This window comes from Jaculus jaculus, chromosome 23, assembly GCF_020740685.1.
Source record: "Jaculus jaculus isolate mJacJac1 chromosome 23, mJacJac1.mat.Y.cur, whole genome shotgun sequence".
NCBI classification, from domain to species: domain Eukaryota; kingdom Metazoa; phylum Chordata; class Mammalia; order Rodentia; family Dipodidae; genus Jaculus; species Jaculus jaculus.
In genome coordinates this window covers 3,174,994-3,194,615 of record NC_059124.1, presented here as the reverse complement: position 1 = coordinate 3,194,615, position 19,622 = coordinate 3,174,994, and the positions used below count along the sequence as shown (strand labels likewise).

Genomic DNA, 19,622 nt, shown 5'->3' with positions numbered 1-19,622 from the left:
TCTTAGTTTGCTTAAAGCAAGTGTAATTTGCCATGAAAATAGTCCTAATAATAGGAAAATCCACACACTAGCACTGGGACCCTTCACAGTACATTATGAACAGACCACCACTGTACCACCAGATCATGGAAGGGTGAGCATCTTGCATTCCTGCTGCATTATGAAATCAAAAAGAGTTAAAAAACAATCTCAAACCACACAAGCAAACAAATACACTCTAGTCCTTATTAAATTATGTGCCCACCCGGGCCTGGTGGCGCACGCCTTTAATCACAGCACTAGGGAGGCAGTGGTAGGACGATCACCCGGAGTTCGTGGCCACCTTGAGACTGCAGAGTGAATTCCAGGTCAGCCTGGGGCTAGACTGAGACCCTACCTCGAAAAACCAAAAAAAAAAAAGTAAGTAAGAAGAAGAAGAAAAGAAAATTATGTGCCCTTGCAAAACTATCATGCCGCTCTCTTTTCAGCATTTAGGCTGCAGGCCGGGGAGGGGGGGCCTGCGGAGGTGACCTCAGGCGCCCAGCAGACAGGAAGGGGCGGAGCCGCTGAGACGCATGCGCCACGCAGGAGCCCGGCGCCGGCCCGCGGGAGGCGCAGGTGTGACTCCGCGGCGTGCTCCCGTCTCCCCCGGCCCCGACCCCATCCTCGTCCCCACCCCATCCAGCCCCAGGCCGTCGACCCCCGGCCCGCGGAGCCTGCGGCGACCTCGGAGGCCCGCGCCCATGGCCGCGCCCGCCGCCACCTCCTACGGGCTCTTCTGCAAGGGGCTCTCCCGCACGCTGCTCGCCTTCTTCGAGCTGGCCTGGCAGATGCGCATGAACTTCCCCTACTTCTACGTGGCGGGCTCGGTGATCCTCAACATCCGCTTGCAGGTACACATCTAGAGCCGGGATGACTACGGCTGGCCCCCGGGCCGGGGCGGGGATAGCGGTGTGCATGGCGACGCAGGGAGCTGTGGGAACGCAGTGCCGAGGTCTCGCGAGAACACGGGCAGGGCCCGCGCATGCGCGCTGCGCTCGTAGCGGGCCTCCGCTCCTGGGCCGTGTGCCCTGTGACGCAGGCGCGAGCTGGGGAAGATGCTGTCGGGGGGAGCGCGGAGGCGCGGTGGAAGACCCCACGGGACTATGTAAAGAAGCCGTGTATCCTTAAACCCAACTCTGGACACATGGCAGGATGCGACAGTGGCCGCAAGATGCATTACAAAAAAGAGGTCCAAGTTTTTCTGCAAGAAAAAAATATTTGCAACAAACTCATGTTCTAAATTAAAAAAAAAATCAGACATGAATTGGTTGGGAAGCAAGGCATTCGTTAAAGAAGAGGCAGGCGACATTAAGAATGTCCTCTGAAAGGCATGCATCTGTTCATCCCACAAAAAGAAACGTTTGGTGAAAGCTACAGGAAAAAAGGTGTTCTCCAGACACGAATCCTGAAGTGCACAGGATTGTGAACATGGAATTGTGTGAAAATGGACTTAATTCAGTGTCCCTGGGAGCTGAGCATGGGCTAAGACCTTGGAGCCAAACAAATGAAAATCTGGACATAGCATAATGTTTTGACTATTCAGTGGATAATGTTTATGTAATGATTCAAAGGCTGTGCATAACGTTCCTCCTTGAACGTTTAATATTGGTCATAAAGTGGAATGCAGTTGATGGTGTAAACCTTGATGTAATAGTACAATTACACAAGTGGAGGGAGAGTAAAGTAAATGGATTAGTTGTAATATCCTTATAAGGGCGGAAGATGGAAGACACAATCTGTTGTGAATGGAAAAGGATATTTTTCTTACTTGTGGAACAGCCTTAAATTTCTTAAATTGTAATATAACTGTACTAAAGGGAGAAGTGACGGACCGGGAGTCACTGCATGAGGTCAACAACAACAGAAATGCTCAAAGATGTTCACGAGAAATGTCTCAAAAATAAAAAAGTTCCTGGTGTATGTGAATGTATACTGGAGACTTTTCTTTTTCCAGCAGTCTAGGGATGAATTAGTAATTACAGGTTTTGGTTTTTTTTTTAACTTGGAATTATAACTGAGGGGCTGGAGGGATGGCTTAGCAGTTAAGGCAGTTGCTTGCAAAGCCAAAGGACCCAGGTTCAAATCTGCAGGACCCATGTAAGCTAGATGGACAAGGTGGAGCATGCGTCTGGAGTTCGTTTGCAGTGGCTGGAGGCCCTGGCATACCCATTTTTTCTTCTCCCCCTGCCCTTTCTCTCTGTCAAATAAATAAAAATAAGTATATTTAAAAAGAATTAAAACTGAGGTAAGTGTAAGCCCTATGAAAAACAAAAAAGGTCGCAACATATCTCAAGTGTGAATACTAGTCAAGTATTACTCAAATTACATGCATACTGAATGGAATGATAATATAACATTGGAACAGAGAGATGTGTATGATGTTGGAAAGTCCAACAAGGTACTTTTTAAAAAAAATTATGTGTGTGTGTTCAAGTGTGAGCAGGTGTGCGGATGTTTGGAGGTCAGAGGACAACTTTTGGGTGCATGCCTTTTGAGCTTGCATGCACAAGGCCCCAGGTTTAATCAACAGTGCCACAAAAAGAAAGAGCTATCTAATACAGAAAACTACAGGGGAGAAAAAAAGTATAAACATGTTCAGAAGAAAATACTGACACATCTGTATCACTAGAGGAAAGTATCGGGTAGAGAAAAAGAGGCCTGACTGTTTTTTATTATCCATCTAATGGTAACTTAGCTATGTATATGCTTTTCTTGGATTAAAACCTAATGTAATGTAAATTCATTTTTGAAAGCTTCCCATGTAATTCAAGTATACCCTTGGTTAAGTGTCACAGGAGTAGCATGGGATTGGCATAAATTATGCCAACACATTCTAGGGCTGAAGAGATAGCTTAGCAGTTAGGGCGCTTGCTTGCAAAACCTGAGGACCCAGGTTCAATTTCCCAGTATCCGCTTAAGCCAGATGCACAAGGTGGAACATGCATCTGGAGTTCATTTGCAGCGGCTAGAGACCCTGGTGCACCCATTCTCAATCTATCTGCTGTTCTCCTCCCAAATAAATAAATATTAAACACACACACACACACACATTCTAGTGTGGGCCTTTTAATCTTCCTAAATCTACTTTCTCAGCTGTCACAGGAGGAAAACCTACTCAGCTTGAAAGGTGAGTCTGGGAATTAGAAATAAGCCTGTGTTAGTGGTACATCCACAATAAACAAAATTTATAATAATATTACATTAAAATATGAATAAAATATAAAGCAACATACAGAAAACCATCTTTTCCAGAGAAAATTTATAGATATGTTTTATTTCACAATTTCATACATAGACAATGCATTTTGGCCCTCCACCCATTACCTTCTTTCATCCCTCCCCCACTAAACCTCCCCACTGAATCCCCAATCCTACTCTTCTGCTTTTGCGATTTCCCTCTCCTCTCAACTGAGTCAAATTAGGACTACCTGAGTGATCATGGGTGGGAGGCTGTCCAGTGGAGAATGGACTGCCCACCAGTGCCTACAACCACTGAGGGACCTGACCTGAGGGAAACAAGTTGGGTACTAGCATACGGGGTGTGTGAACAATGATTCCACATAAGACAGTTGGACAATAAGCTTTAAGAACAGTAAGTAGGAATTGCCTGAAGGCATGAGTTAAACTAGTTGCAATGTTCTATGTTATTGTATCCAACAGATAATCCCCATGATTTCAAAATAGCTGTCTTACCCCACTCAGAGCCATGCTGGCTGGGTATTTCTGCTACTCTTACTTCTTCTAGTCTCCAGCCAAATTCTTTTGAGCACATAATGCTCTTTCACTTGATTCTTCTCTTTACTTCCTAAAATGGTGTGTTTTAAGGCTAAACTTGAATGGAACTTAATCCAGTCATTATTTTTCCATATTGTGTACCTCACTTAACAACCTGAAGGCAGTGTAAGAGCAACCTGTGCCATTTTCAGCACTATTACTCTCTAACTGTGCACTAGTTAGCTGGTTTTGTTTTCATTTTATGAATCCAAAAAAACCTTTTCTGGACAACTACACAGTGCAGGAGCAGAGACATTTCAGCCTAAAGTAACACAGATGTCGTTCAGTGAACTGGTAATACCAAAGGACTTAAGGTGATTGATGGACAGTATTATTTCCCAGTGGCACTACTGTACCAATTTGTAACATGGAAAGTGTGCCGACCCTTACTTTACTAGCGAAGTGGTGACAAGAGTAGGGCACTTCATTCTGGTGACTGAACAAGTGCTGCTTTTCAGCTTATTTTCCTAGTATCAGTCATTTGTTTCACTGAAGAAACTTAGGCACTGCCCTCCTGCCTGACTGGAAGGGAAACTTCTATATCCTACCCAGTGCTACACCTTGTAGAATAAACAAAAACAATAGGGGCTAAGTGTAAACTAAATGATTTACCCTGTATGCCTATTTGTTCTCCAATTTTAATGTGTGTTTTTCCTCCCATAGGATGCAACTCAGTGATGTTTCTTTTCCAGGGAGAAAAGGAGTTTTTGTTTTTGAATTGGGAGTGGGGGAGATGGCTCAGTGGTTAAAGACGCTTGCAAAGCCTGATGGCCCAAGTTCAATTTCCTAGTACTCACGTAAAGCCAGATGCACAAGGTGGTGCAATTGTCTGGAGTCTGCAGCGCCAGGAGGTCCCTGGACAACCCCTCCTCCCCCACCCCCCACTCTCTCTCAAACAAAAGACTTTTTTTATTATTTTTTAAATTTCTTTATTTGCAAAGAGAAAGAGGTATGAGCATGCCAGGGCCCCTTGCCACTGCAAATGCACTCCAGATGCATGGCTTTAGGTGGGTACTGGGACTCGAACCTGGGCTGACAGGTTTTGCAAACGACTGTCTTAAACTGCTAAGCCATCTCCCCAGCTTGGTAATGCTTATTACCAAGAAACAGAACACTTGTTTATAAAATGTAACTGATTTTAAGATATATTGAATGGTAGTAACTATGGAATAGCATAACTACAAAATAGAGTGAACACATGTGTAGCATAAAGGAGAAACCACAGAAGGGGGTCTTTCACCAGCCCTTTGGGGAGAGCCACAGCTTTAAAGTACAGGACTTTTCCTACAGCCTGGCATGCATCCTCATGGAAGGAAGTGAGGCCACTCACTCTGCCTGAAACCTTTGTCCTGCATTATTCTGAGCACAGAAAAGGGCAACACAAAGAACTAGTGTTTCTAGTTCTTAGAAATACAAGCACAGAGCTGGGCGTGGTGGCGCACGCCTTTAATCTCAGCACTCGGAAGGCGGAGGTAGGAGGATCTCTGTGAGTTCGAGGCCACCCTGAGATTACATAGTAAATTCCAGGTCAGTCTGAGCTAGAGTGAGACCCTACTTTGAAAAACCAAAAAAAAAAAAAAAAAAGACAAGTACACAGAGAGCCCTCATGGTTCTGATGTTCACAGCATCTACTTCTGGCCTCCCATCCTACTTAGCTTACAGCCAACATTTTTAAAAAAATATTTTATTTATTTATTTATTTGATAGACAAAGAGTAGGGAGAGAGAGAGAAAGACAGAGAGAGGGAGAGAGAATGGGCGCGCCAGGGCCTCCAGCCACTGAAAACGAACTCCAGACGTGTGCACCCCCTTGTGCATCTGGCTTACGTGGGTCCTGGGGAATTGAACCTGGGTCCTTTGGCTTTGCAGGCAAATGCTTTAACCTCTAAGCCATCCCTCCATCCCCAGCCAACATGTTTTTAACATTTACTTTTTAGTTTGTTTGCTTCTGTTACTAACAAATTGTAGGATTATAAATTCTAACAAAGATTTACCATTGACAATTTTTATGTTAATGAACACTAAAATTACTCTAGTAAAATTCAAAATTATAATATTAATAAGCACAATTTAGCCACCTGCTGGCCTTAAGATTAGATACATTTCACATTTTCTTTATTCAATGTTGTCATAAAGGTCAACCTTGCACAATACAAACAAACATGCCTAAAATTTATACAAATATGCAGTTTCACTTATATTTTTTCTATATTTATCCCTAGTGGTTTATTTGGTTCTCTTGATGATAGACACAAGTATTCATGTTGTTTCCATCCAATTTCTAATACTATGAGAAAATACCTCAGGATAGATCATTTATAAAGAAAAGAGGTATGTCTTGGCTCATAGTTGTAGAAAAATAAGCAGGGTACTGGCATCTGCTCAGCTTCTGTTGAGGGCCTCATGACAAAGGGAATTATGGAAAGAAAGCCAGAGTTAGCAAGCAATCCTTGTGGAAGAGAGGCAGGTATACTAGACGAAGTAAGAGGATATGCCAGGCTTTCTCTAACAATACAGTCTCATGGAGAAAGAATATACACTGGAGAGAAAAGCATTAATGCCTCCGAAAGGTCTTGTATTAGCTTTCTGTCACTGTAACAAAATATCTGACACAGCTCTTTATAAATTAAAGAGGAGTTGGTTTGTCTCATAGTTCCATCTGTTTTTGTCCTCATGGTGCTAAGTGTCACACCCAGGGCCTCATATGCTAGGCACGTGTCTACCACCGAGCTACATCCTTTTCTCTGCCCAATGGTTCTAGAGGTTTAAGTCCCAAGATTGGAAAGCAGAGGGTGGTATATCATTGCTGGAACACGTGTTGAGCACAAGCAATTGGATCTCAATCCAAAAGCAGAGAAATACTGGGAAAGCCACAGTCTCCTTTGAAAGCATGTCCTGGAGGAACTGATGACCACTTCCTGGGTTCCATTTTCTGAAGGTTCCATTACCATCTAGTACTACCACACCTTTAGTGTATAATCTTATGAAAGACATTCAAAGTGCAGCAGACCCTTCCTCTCAACACTGCTGTGTTAGTAACTAAATTTCAATTTGAATTTTGGTAGGTACAAACCATCCAAACTACAGCATGTAGTCATGTGTCACGTAACAACAGGTGTGCTTTCTTAGAAACCCATTATTGGGTGACTTTGTTACTGTGTGAAGCTCATAGAGGATGTGTAAACTAAGACAGAGTCATGGCCTGTAGCTCTTAGACTCCAGTGCTATTCAGCATGTCACTGCATTAGCTACCACGGGTAACTACAATACAATGTTAAATATGTGTGCCTCTAATGATAGAAGATACAATACCAAAGTAGGATATTAAGAGATTAAAAAAACAGCACATCTGTGTTGATTCATGAAAAGGCTGGAAATCCCTTCTTGTGAGTGAGTGACTGGTGGAGACTGAGGGGAGGATGTAACAATACAATACTTCAGGCTTTATGCATACTGTCTTCTTCAGCTACAGGAAAATCCATGAAAGTATTTTTCTGCATTAATAAGATGTTGCATACTGTGTTTACCTTTCACTTTACAAACTTTTTAACTCTCTAAAAAGAAATAGGGGTGCTGGAGAGGTTGCTTAGTAGTTAGGGCACTTGCCTGCAAAGCCAAAGGACACAGGTTCAACTCCCCAGGACCCACATAAGCCAGATGTACAAGGGGGTGCATGCATGTGGAGTTCGTTTGCAGTGGCTGGAGGCCCTGGCACGTCCATTCTCTCTCTCTCCCTTCCTATTTCTGTATCTCCCTCTCTCAAATAAATAAATAAAAACAAAATATTTAAAACATTAAAGGAATGGGGGCAAGGATAAGGGAAAAGAGGGTACTAACACATGCTGTATCCATACGAAATATGTTGTTAACAATAATAATAATGAAAGAAAAAGCCTTTTGCAATAACACATCTTAAAGTAAAAACGTAGCTGCACATTTTTTCCCCTTATATCCTATTCTATAAGCTTCTCTATTTAACTTTTTTTTTTACCTTTTATTTATTTAGGAGAGAGAGAGAATGGGCACACCATGGCCTCTTGCCAATGCAAACGAACTCCAGATGCATGCAACACCTTGTGCATGTGGCTTACATGAGTACTGAGGAATCAAACCGAGGTCCTTACACTTTGCAGACAAGCACCTTAACCACCACTTTTTTTTCCCTTTTATGTTAGTTAAAAATGAAAATTTACAGCCGGGCATGATGGCACATATCTTTAATCCCAGCACTCAGGAGGCAGAGGTAGGAAGATCTCTGTGAGTTCAAGGTCACACTGAGACTACATAGTTCCAGGTCAGCCTGCACTAGAGTGAAACCCTACCTGGTAAAACCAAAAAAAAATAATAATAATAATAATAGGAAGACTAACATGTGCATATTAATTTAGGCCTGCCGCACAGGGGAAACATCTGTCTTGTACCTCTTCACCCTGCACCATCAGAAGGAGGGTCTCAGAAGCAGTGACATGCATGGACATGCCATCCATCCCCTGTGGTAGCAACTCCAGAAATTCTTCCTGGGTTCCAGTCTGACACTCTTTTCAGCTAACTTTTAAGTAGAAGGGGCATGCACTAAAGGATTAGAATCACAGTGAAGTAAAGCCGTGAGCTATGAATAGAGTCACTGACTATTAAGTGTGTGACCATATAGAATTATAAGTAGAAGGGCATGAACTATAGGATTAGAATCACAGTGAAGTAAAGCCGTGAGCTATGAATAGAGTCACTGACTATTAAGTGTGTGACCATATAGAATTATAAGTAGAAGGGCATGAACTATAGTGTTAGAATCACAGTGAAGTAAAGCCGTGAGCTATGAATAGAGTCACTGACTATTAAGTGTGTGACCATATAGAATTATAAGTAGAAGGGCATGAACTATAGGATTAGAATCACAGTGAAGTAAAGTCATGAGCTATGAATAGAGTCACTGACTATTAAGTGTGTGACCATATAGAATTATAAGTAGAAGGGCATGAACTATAGGATTAGAATCACAGTGAAGTAAAGCCGTGAGCTATGAATAGTCACTGACTATTCAGTATGGCACCTCCCTTGTTTCCTTCATTCCTCCTCCTCTCTCTCAAACAAAGAAATATTTTTTTAAAAAAAATAATTTTTTGCTTCACTTGGTGGTGCATGCCTTTAATCCCAGCACTTGGGAGGCAGAGGTAGGAGGATCGCTGTAGGTTTAAGACCACCCTGAGCCTATATAGTGAATTCCAGGGCAGCCTGGGCTACAGTGAGGCCCTACCTTGAAAAACAAAAACAAAATAATTTTTACTTTCTAGTTTTCAGTGGGCTCCAAGGTCAGCAGAGTTATTTTTAATTGAGGTTGCTAGTAGCCTCAAGGTCCAAAACACATGAGTCTTGGATGCCTATTGCTGCTGCAGCCTCTTAGTGATACGTCTGACCCTGGTCTCATGTCATCTTTTCCCAACCCGAAAATGTCATGCCTTAGACCCAGCATTATTTCTTATGGTTGGTTGCAGCCATCATTGGCAAAAGGGATTACTCTGGCTCTGCCTCACTATTTAAACTTAGCTACAGGTGGCATGCCCAAGCCTGAAGAATGAAGGATATTCTGTTCTCAATTCTACAGCGTTATCAGCTATGGCATGTACCACTGTACAAAGACTTCCCTACTAATAATCCTAAAATCGCAGTGAGGAGCTCTTCAGAGTATTGTCCCTGTCCTTCTCTTGATTGATGCTTTCCTATAAGTCATTTAAAAATGCATGCTTCAGTAAATGTAAAGGGCTCAATTTCTTCCCAAGTTCTCTAACATTTATTATCTTCCTAGTTTTTTTTTTCACCTTTTGGTTTTCAGTCTTTTCCATTTGTTTGTTTCTGGTTTTCGAGGTTTTTCACTACATACTCTCAGGCTGGCCTAGAACTCAGGGATCCTCCTACCTCTGCCTCCCAAGTGCTGGAATGAAAGGTGTGCACCACCATGCCGAGCTTGTCTTTGTTTTAAGTATTTTTATTTATTTATTAATTCATTCATTTATTTAATTATTTATTTATTTGGTAGGGAGACAGAGAGAGAGAAAGGGACAAATATATATAGAGAGAGACAGAGAGAGAATGAGTGCACCAGGGCCTCTAGCCACTGCAAGCAAACTCCAGATGTATGTGCCACTTAGTGGGTTCTGGGGAAATGAAGCCAAGTCACTAGGCTTTGCAGACAAGCACCTTAACTGATGAGACATCTCTCTAGCTTTGCTTCTTTCTCTTAATTGAATTTTATGTAAAGTGCTTTATAATAGCTCTATGAAAAACTAAAGATCAAGGCTGTTTTAATTTTTGTTATTTTTACATAGTTTGTTAGAATAGCTTTTGATAGTTTTGATAGAATAATGATAAAATTACGGAAATAAGCATAAATTTTCACTGTTTTTCTATTGGACAAACAGTTCAAAATAATGTGATAACTTCTTATTCATTGGAGATTTAAAAGAATTATCAGTTAAAACAGTGGTTTTTTTTTGGGGGGGGGTCAAGGTAGGGTCTCACTCTAGCTCAGGCTGACCTGGAATTCACTCTGTAGTCTCAGGGTGGCCTCAAACTCAAGGCAATCCTCCTACCTCTGCCTCCCAAGTGCTGGAATTAAAGGCATGTGCCACTACACTGGGCAACAATGCTTTTGATAGAGTAACTGATGTTCATTCATGGATATTGTTCTGTTTATATACATGATATATTTGTGACTTAGTTGCATTGAATCATGTTCTATTAATAGCTTGTTTTTTGCAATATTTGAAAGTAATTGGCAATGAACTGACTGACATATTTTAGTTCATTTTTCACTGTTTTTTTATTACTTAGGTTACTTTGTTGCTGCATTAATACTATAAATAACATACTTGGATTCGTTTAAAATTTTGTTTTAATTTTTATTGAAATTTCTATCTATATTTTAGGTGTATTTTGTTGTTCTACTATTACCTTGCATACAATATATATTTCAATTATTCTGTTACAATCTCATTTACTAGTCAGTTTTTCATACTCCTCTAAGTTTAGAAATTTAGGCTAGGGCTGGAGAGATGGCTCAGTGGTTAAAGATACTTGTGTGCAAAGCCTGACAGCCTGGGTTAGATCCTCCAGTACCCACTTAAAGCCATATGCACAAAGTGGTGCATGTGCTTGGAGTTCATTTACAGTAGCAGGAAGCCCTGACATGCCCAGCACCCATTTTCCCTTTTCTCTCTCTCTTCCCCTAATTAATTAATTAATATTTAAAATAAATAAGGTACCACAATGGATAAAAATACTAACACATTTAAAAGGTTGTTTCTGAATACTCATATAACTAGCAAAATGAATTGAATTAGTGTAGTGATAAGTGGTGATAATTTTATAGTATTCCTAAGAATGTATTGCCAAAGAACCAAGAGAAAATAAGTATAAGAGAAAGTGTTAGAGGAACAGACTAGATAGGAGTCCTAACCTAATAGACAGATTAGATGATAGGTAGGTAGGTAGATAGATAGACAGACAGACAGACAGATGACAGACTAATTACAGGAATACATTAAGAAAAGTGTTAAAGCAGAAAGTGAAAAAAGTATAGGCTCAGTAAGTAATGAGAGGACATAATATTTAAAAGACTGAAGATATTTCTGAATTAAAATATAAAGAGAGCTAGGTGTGGTTGTGCATGCTTTTAATCCCAGCACTCAGTAGGCAGAGGTAGGAGGATAGCTGAAAGTTTGAGGCCACCCTGAGACTACATAGTGAATTCCAGGTCAGCTTGGACTATAGTGAAACCCTACCTCAGAAAACAGAAATAAAAAAATAAATAAAATAAAATATAAAGAGAAAATTATAAAACCTGTCAAAGTATAAAATAGGAAAACAAAAATTAGAATTGATAACAATGTGTGACCATCACATCAACCTATCATCTGAAATATTAGTTGCTCTAAGTAAATGTCTTGTAAATTCCTTACTAAATTAAGATTTCTAACATTTAACTATGAAGGCATTTTGAACTTGTAAATTTTTTAAAAATATTTTATTTTATTTGCAAGCACACAGACAGAAACAGATCGAGAAGAGAGATAGACAGAGAGAGAATGGGCGCACCAGGGTCTCCAGCCTCTGCATACGAACTCTAGACGTGTGCGCCCCCTTGTGCATCTGGCTAATGTGGGTCCTGGGGAGTCGAGCCTCGAACTGGGTCCTTCGGCTTCACAGGCAAGCGCTTAACCGCTAAGCCATCTCTCCAGCCGAAGAACTTGTAAAATTTTTGAAATTCATACTTGAAGACTAGTGTAAGAACTAAGTATTAAGGAAACAATTCTACCTAATGACCCAATATTCATGAATAAAAATGGCTATTAAAAAATTAAAGACAATGGAGTTCTACTCAGCGGTAAAGAAAAATGAAGTTATGAAATTTGCAGAAAAATGTATGGACCTGGAAAGGATTATACTAAGTGAGGTAACCCAGACCCAGAAAGCCAAGTGCCACATGTTCTCTCTCATATGTGGATCCTAGCTACAGATGACTGGGCTTCTGCGTGAGAATGAAAATACTTAGTAGCAGAGGAGACATAAAGGGTAGAGAAAGGAAGGGGGGAGGATACTTAATAGGTTGATATTGTATATATGTAATTACAATGATTGTAATGGGGAGGTAATATGATGGAGAATGGAATTTCAAATGGGAAAGTGTGGGGGTGGGGAGGGAGGGAATTACCATGGGATATATTTTATAATCATGGAAAATGTTAATAAAAATTAAAAAATAAAAATAAAAAAAAATTAAAGAATTTAGAAGTGGTTTCCGAGGATGAGGAGATAAATTTCTTTTAAGTCTCTCTAATTCTATTCAAACATGAGTGGGAAATGATAACAATGGGGAAGAAAGAAAAATTGCTTACAAATAATAGATAGTTTGTCTAGAGGTGTATTTGAGAGGTTTTAACTCATTAAAATATTAATGGGAAAGTATAAAATATTAGCTCAAATAAGCTATTTATTATCCAAATAATTAGTTAAAATTAAGTTCTTACTTCATTCAATACGAAAATAAATTCTAGGGCTTGGAGAGATAGCTTAGCATTAGGGTGTTTGCCTGTGAAGCCTAAAGACCCATGTTCAACTCCCCAGAACCCACCTAAGCCAGATGCACAAGGTGATCCATGCACAAGGTCACGCATGTGCACAAGTGTCTGGAGTTCAATTTTAGTGGCTGGAGACCCTAGTGTGCCAATTCTCTCTCTCTCTTTCTCCAGCCATCTGGCTCTCTGTCTCTCTCAGTGTCTCTAAAAAAAAAAAGAAAAGAAATTCTAGACAGCTGAAATAAATTAATTTAATGTTCATCTCAACAAAAAAATAAAATAAACATGATGAGGCGAAAAGCTGATGGAAAAATTATTACTCAGGAATAGAAAACTTTAATGATACAATTAATAAATATTTAAAATGTACTTAAAATATATATAATAAATATATAATAATATATGCTTAGATTCTGAATTAATAAGCATGCCTTTGCTACAGGACTAAACTTTGATAAAGTAATGACTCATATGCCACATCTCTGTTATAACTGAAAGCTTCATTTTAAAATTCTACATCTATTTCCAATAATTATTATTTAAGACATGAATCCATAAACTTTTAGTATTTCAGGTGGTAAAGAGAGAAAATGATTGTCACGAATTTGTACAGTACAGGCTTACAACTAGATCACGCAGAAGTCTGGAGCTTGTTGGTGCTAAACCTCAAGTGCTGTCTACCTTTCCTGACCTTAATGGTTCTCTGTTTCATGCAACTCTTGTATTCATGATTCTTGTTGTTGTTTAAACTGAGGATGCAGTTTCTGAAATTTACTCTGTCATGGTTCATTGCTAAGTTCTGCTCATTTCCAATACTGAAAAGAGTCAGGAACATGGATTAGATAACACTTTCACAATGAATAATAAAGTCAATATTAAAAACAAGCACACTGAATTTTCTGACCTGAATAGAGAAAGAAAAATTAGATTTTATTGGGCTCTTCATCTAACTTAAAATCACATAAGATGGTGAGACTCTATCTCGACGGGTCCCTACAATGGTATGAGTCCATTCATGGGCATCTCTGGACAAGACTGATAAACGTCCTGGGCTGTGAAGAAAGAATCTAATAAACATACCTTGAGAGTCACATTGATCCCCAATTATAAGCAACAGTACACTATTCCTCTGCTAATGAATGTAAATCTTTTTTTCTCTTTTTTTTATTATCTTTGTGTGGTGTGTGCATGTGCCATGTGGAGATCAAAGGACAACTTCAGGTGCCAGTTTTCACCTTCCACCTGGTGTGAGGCAGGGTCTGGCTGTTCATCACTCTACTTGTTAGGTTACCTGGCCCAGAAGTTTCCAGGCTTGTCTTGTCTATGCCTCCCATCTCATGACAGGGCGCTGCTATTACAGACACCGCTATCCTATCCAGCTTTGCATAGGTTCTTGGGATATACAAGTCAAATGAGATGGCTTATCCTAATTTAACTTCAAGTATGTCCTTTGAGGTGTTCATTATGACGGAGTAATTAAAAAAAAACTTAAACTTTGCCATAGGAGGATTAAATGAATAGATATTTGAACACATTTTGCTTGAAAAATTATATCATAGGCACAGTTTTATGCACTTGGAAAAAATGTGCACCATATGTTGTTTCATGAAAAGACTAAACAGATATGTATATATAAATCCCATTCTTATAAAAAGAGAGTTTTCATTTCCTTGTATTTAGAATCTACGGGGCCTTCACGGCCTCTTCTATCTAGAACGTATGAGAAGTTCTGTGGGAATGTAGTCACCTTACTGTACTGTGTAGCACTTTAGCACATTTGTTTATTTTGATTAGTTATGTACACAGTGTATACAGCCATGTTGGTACCATCGTCAGCCTCCTCCCTGTCCTCCCCCCTCTGCAGGGACCCTCCTCATTGGAGAATGTGGGTTGTGCATTGTGGGTTTAGCCATCAGTGATGGGGAAGAGGCAATGTCTGTGCATAATGACCCAATGTGTGGCCTGACGTTTTCTCCATCCCTCCTCTGTTTGTACTGGTTATTACCCAACTTCTCTCTATCCTTTCTCACCTGCTCTTCCCAGCCTCTAGCAACCACTATTCTACTCTCTATTTCTGTTAGTATTCTTTAGCATCCATAGATGTGAGAACCAAGAATGTGTGCTTGTGTCTTTCTGTGCCTGGTATTATTTGGAGGTTGTTTGCTTCTGTTTGTTTATAGCCACAGCAAATGGAGGAAGCCAGGTCTGAGCAGGTAAAAACTTTGAGGTATGTGATGTTTGAAAGGGACACCAGGAAACAGTGCAGGTGCTTGAGGCTTCAGCACGCCACACGGTGCCCAGGAGCCATCTGGAACCCCCAGGGCTCCATCCCAGCCTTCGTGGCTGACTGTCCCTCTCCACTCTCCCACGTCCTCGAGTTTGCGTATGTCTGCTGAGGACACAGGTGATAGCTCTCATTCATGACCAAGTACTCTCTTCACTCTATACTTTCCTCATTACTGACACTGCAGAAGGAAGATGGGCTCGAGATGAGTGACATTTGACAGAATCAGCTGCTCTGTTCTGGGTCTCACCAAGCCAAGGACAAGGCTAAAATGCCAAGGTCTGCCATTTCCTCAGCCACCTGCACAGCCTGAGCAGGTCTACTTGACTCTCCCCTGTGCTGCTGCTGCTTGGCCTTTCTTTCATTTCCAGGCTCCTTCCCAAGAAGAATCTGCAAAAATGCAGAAACCAGAGATACTCATGGCAATAAATGGACCTGACAGCCCAAGAGCCTGCTTACTGTCTGTCTCCCATAATGCCTACACAAGACCCTCATAATAGGAAGACAAGATGATGTCATCAAAATCAAAGAGAGACTAATGGAGAGAGGGAGGGGATATTATGGAGTGTGGATATGTGAAGGGGAAAGGGGGAAGGGGAGGGAATTATCATGGTTTATTGTTAGTGTGGAAGCTGTCAATAAAAAATAAATTTAGGGGGACTGGAGGGATGGCTTGGTGCTTAGGGAGGGGAGAAGAGAGGAGAAGAGAGAAGAGGGGAGTAGACAGAGTTCCATCTTTACCAACATGACATTAAAAACATGATGGAACTTCAATTCTAGTGTCTGGGCTGATTTAATAGATAGTCTTTATTTAACACCATTGGCCAAGTCACACATTGATCCATTTAGAAATGGCACACTGATAACCTCCTCCCCACCCCATCCTGCTGGGCTAACGTCCCAAAGAAGAGTCAGGGAAGCAGGGCATCCTGATGTGTAGGGCGTGAGGTCGACCATTAAGGAGCTCAAAGGCGCCATTCTTCTGCTCCTTATAAAGGCAGTGGCCTTGCTTTCCCCAGCACAGACTTGGGAGCGACTCCAGAGCCTCCGCCAAGATGCTGGTGGTCCTGCTCACAGCGGCCTTGCTGGCCATGGGCTCGGCTCAGAGCACAGGAGATGGTAAAAACCTGAGCTGGGTGAGAGTGGGCTGTGCTTGGGGGCTAGGAGCCCATATTGCAGGAAGGCAGAGGAGTAAGGTGAGGACCCATGAAAGGTTAGACTGGGGAACAGAAGTAAGATGACAGGGATGGATAAGTTCAGCCCTCATTTCACACCAAGGCCTTGTCATATAAAATGTGCAACTAGAAATCTATGACATATCAACCAGAGGGATGCTAAGGAATGTTCTGCATTTGAAGAACGATCACTCTGTACTACAGGACATATAGGAAGGGGAACATGAGAACACTGGCAGAAGGAAGCCCCGTAGTGAAGGCAGTGCAAAAGGGGACAGTGAGTGTGTGTAGCCTTGCTGTACGACGGGTACAAGACTGACGGTGGAAAACACACGTCAGAGCTGTGACAGGACAGACCATTAGACTTTCACCTGTGTACACAGAAATATGAGGGTCCAACTTACACACTCAGCTCACATCCACATTCACAATCTCAATGTGCTACAAGTAACATATATGAATGTGTGTATGTATATATGTATGTATGTGGCATTGTGCAAACATGTGCACATGAGTTTTCCTTGGAGAAAGTATGTGAAAACAAGCAAAGAATTAAATGAAGAAACAGACATATACTGCCATGTAGAGAATACTTAACAAAAACAAGCAGCCAGTTTTAACTTAAAACTGACAGAACAAGAACTGTGGTCTTTGTTTTGTTCTTGTCTTTTGTGGATTTAAAGGAAGGCAGTGACAACTGCCAGCCCCGACTTCTGCCACCCTTTCCAGCAGAATCTCAAAGAGCTCACAGAAAGGTGGTTCAGGTCTTGGTACAAGTCATATTTTCCTGAAGAACATCTGTGAGTCATGAAAGATCCTGACTTAACTGTACACACCACCCTGTGTTCTCTTTCCTAGATCTCATCGATGAAGACCCCTCCGCCACGCCACCAGGTAAAGCCTTGCTCAACCTCAGTGGACCCACTGACTGCTTTTTTCTTTTCATTCTTCAATGTCTCTTTATCACCATTGTTTTCTCACTTTCTTTATGGTGTGTTTGTGTGTGTGTGCCTGGTTTGTGGACATATGTGTGCAAATGTTCACACTTTGTGTGCACATATGTGGAAGGCCAGAGGTGGACAGACATCAGCTATCCTCCTCTATTGCTTTTGCCTTATTTCCATAAGGCAGAGTCTCTCACGAAGCTGGAACTTGCCAGATTAGCTGACCAGTAAACACCAGTGACCTTGTTTCCATTCTCCTTAGAGCTGGGGTTACAGGCATACATGGCCAAGTCTGGATTTTTTCTTTTTCTTTTTTCTTCCAAGGTAGGGTCTTGATGTAGCCCAGGCTGACCTGGAAATAACTATGTAGTATCAGGGTGACCTTGAACTCATGACACTCCTCCTACCTCTGCCTCCTGAGTACTGGGACTAAAAGCATGTACCACCACACCTAGCCAGTTCATGCCCATATTTTTAACAGATCAAACTCAGGTCCTCATGCTTAAATGACTACTTGTATCCACTGTACCTTCTCCCCAGCCCTCTTTCACACTGTATATTAGCCAAGAGACAGAGAAGCAATCTCTTTCACCAATTTTATTCTAAGGATTGAATGAATACTACTTACCCAAGAATATAGGCAAATTTTCCCCAATCTTTTGTTGGAGCCCATGACTGTGGTGAGTAAATTGAATAAAACAGAGCCTAGGTTTAAAAGACAGAAGAGCATTGGTCTGTCCCCACACAGAAATAACTACTGAATGGTGGGCACATGGGAAGGGTTTTTGCTCTGCTTTCTCCATGGTACTGAGAATAAAGGAATGGATTCATTTGACCCAGTGTTCTTCTTACCAATTTTACAGGTTCATGGACGAATGCATAGAAATATGTTTCTCTGTCCCTTTTTTTTTCTCTGTGTTTCTCCATTCAACTGTGTCCCAGGTGCTGACCTAAAATTTGACAAACATGTCCATGGAGGACCATCTTTTCTTAAATAACTTTTTGGGTTTTTTTTTGTAATTTTATTTATTTAGTTTATTTACTTGAGAGAGAGCAGGCACACCAGGGCCTTCAGCTACTGCAAAGCAACTCCAGATGCATGCACTACCTTATACATCTAGCTTATGTGGGTCCTGGGGAATCGAACCAGGGTCTATTGGCTTTGCAGAAAAGTGCCTTAACCGCTAAGCCATCTCTCCAGCTCCATCTTTGTCTTTTGATTAGGTCTGTTGGTGTATTCTGTGTGGATTTAGGATCTTAAACTAGCACAAATTTCATCACGGGACTCGAGAGGCCAGACTTAAACTCATAGACAGCAAATAATTTCAGTGTCCAGATGTATAACCAGCAACATCATTGATATTAACAATTCATTTGCTTTGTTTCTCTTCTTTGAGAATGCCTCTGAAAAATAAGATATCCTAAACCTTATTTTTCATAACAAATAAGCAGTTGCTTACTTGTCACAGACACACAGATGCAATACTTTCCACATCACTAGTATATGGATTAAGAAAAACCAATATAAAGAAGTACTGGACAAGGGCTGGAAAGATGGCTTAGTGGTTAAGATGCTTGCTTGCAAAGCCAAAGAACCCAGGTTTGATAACCCAGGACCCATGTAAGCCAAATGCACAAGGTGGCGCACACATCTGGAATTTGTTTTGCAGTGGCTGGAGGTCCTGGAACATCCATTCTCTCTCTCTCTCTCTCATACATAAATAAAAAATTTAAGAAAAAATAAAACTGAAGTAGTGGACAAGAGGAAGCTGGGGGAAGTGACAGTGTGGCAGAGCATGACAGGGAAGAATGGAAGGCAAGTCTTCCACTACTGTGCTCATTCATTCTACACCCTTATCCAAACAGAGGTTGAAAATCAAAGACAGAGCCCTGATGAGCAATTCTGGGGACCCCTTACTGTACTCTTTGATTATGAGGAGGATGAAGAAAATGATTTGCAGCAAGGAGCCAATCAGCCGTTTCCCCTGCTTCCTCCTTGTGGAAACCAACGAGGACCACCCCAACAAGGAAGCCACGAACACAGACCTCACCTTCCTTATGCTAGAATCCAGCAAAGAACACCTTGGTTAGGAGACCATTGGCAGCGACCTCATGGTCCCCCTCCTGGTAACCAACAGGGACCAGCCCTGTTCAGAGGCCAGCAGTGGCAAACTCAAGGTCCCTGCCCCAGCAACCAACAGGGGCCACCGCCTTTCCAAAGGCATCGACCACAAGGACCTCCCCAGTGACCTCACACCACTAATCTAGATGTTGATGACAGGTATGACTCAAATTTACTGAGCTTGAAAGGTCGTCACTTCTATAGTTTTGAAATTATAGTATGGAAATTAATG

General features: G+C 41.3%; 1 protein-coding gene across 1 annotated transcript; it reads left to right on the top strand.

Moving 5' to 3' along the window:
* Positions 1 to 554: 554 nt before the first annotated feature.
* On the top strand, positions 555 to 19,517 carry Smim10l1 (small integral membrane protein 10 like 1). The gene is made up of 3 exons (XM_045139777.1): positions 555 to 872; positions 17,183 to 17,218; positions 19,135 to 19,517. The coding sequence occupies exons 1-3, from the start codon at positions 555 to 557 to the stop codon at positions 19,357 to 19,359; spliced, it is 579 nt and encodes a 192-aa protein (XP_044995712.1). The 3' UTR covers positions 19,360 to 19,517.
* Positions 19,518 to 19,622: the final 105 nt, after the last annotated feature.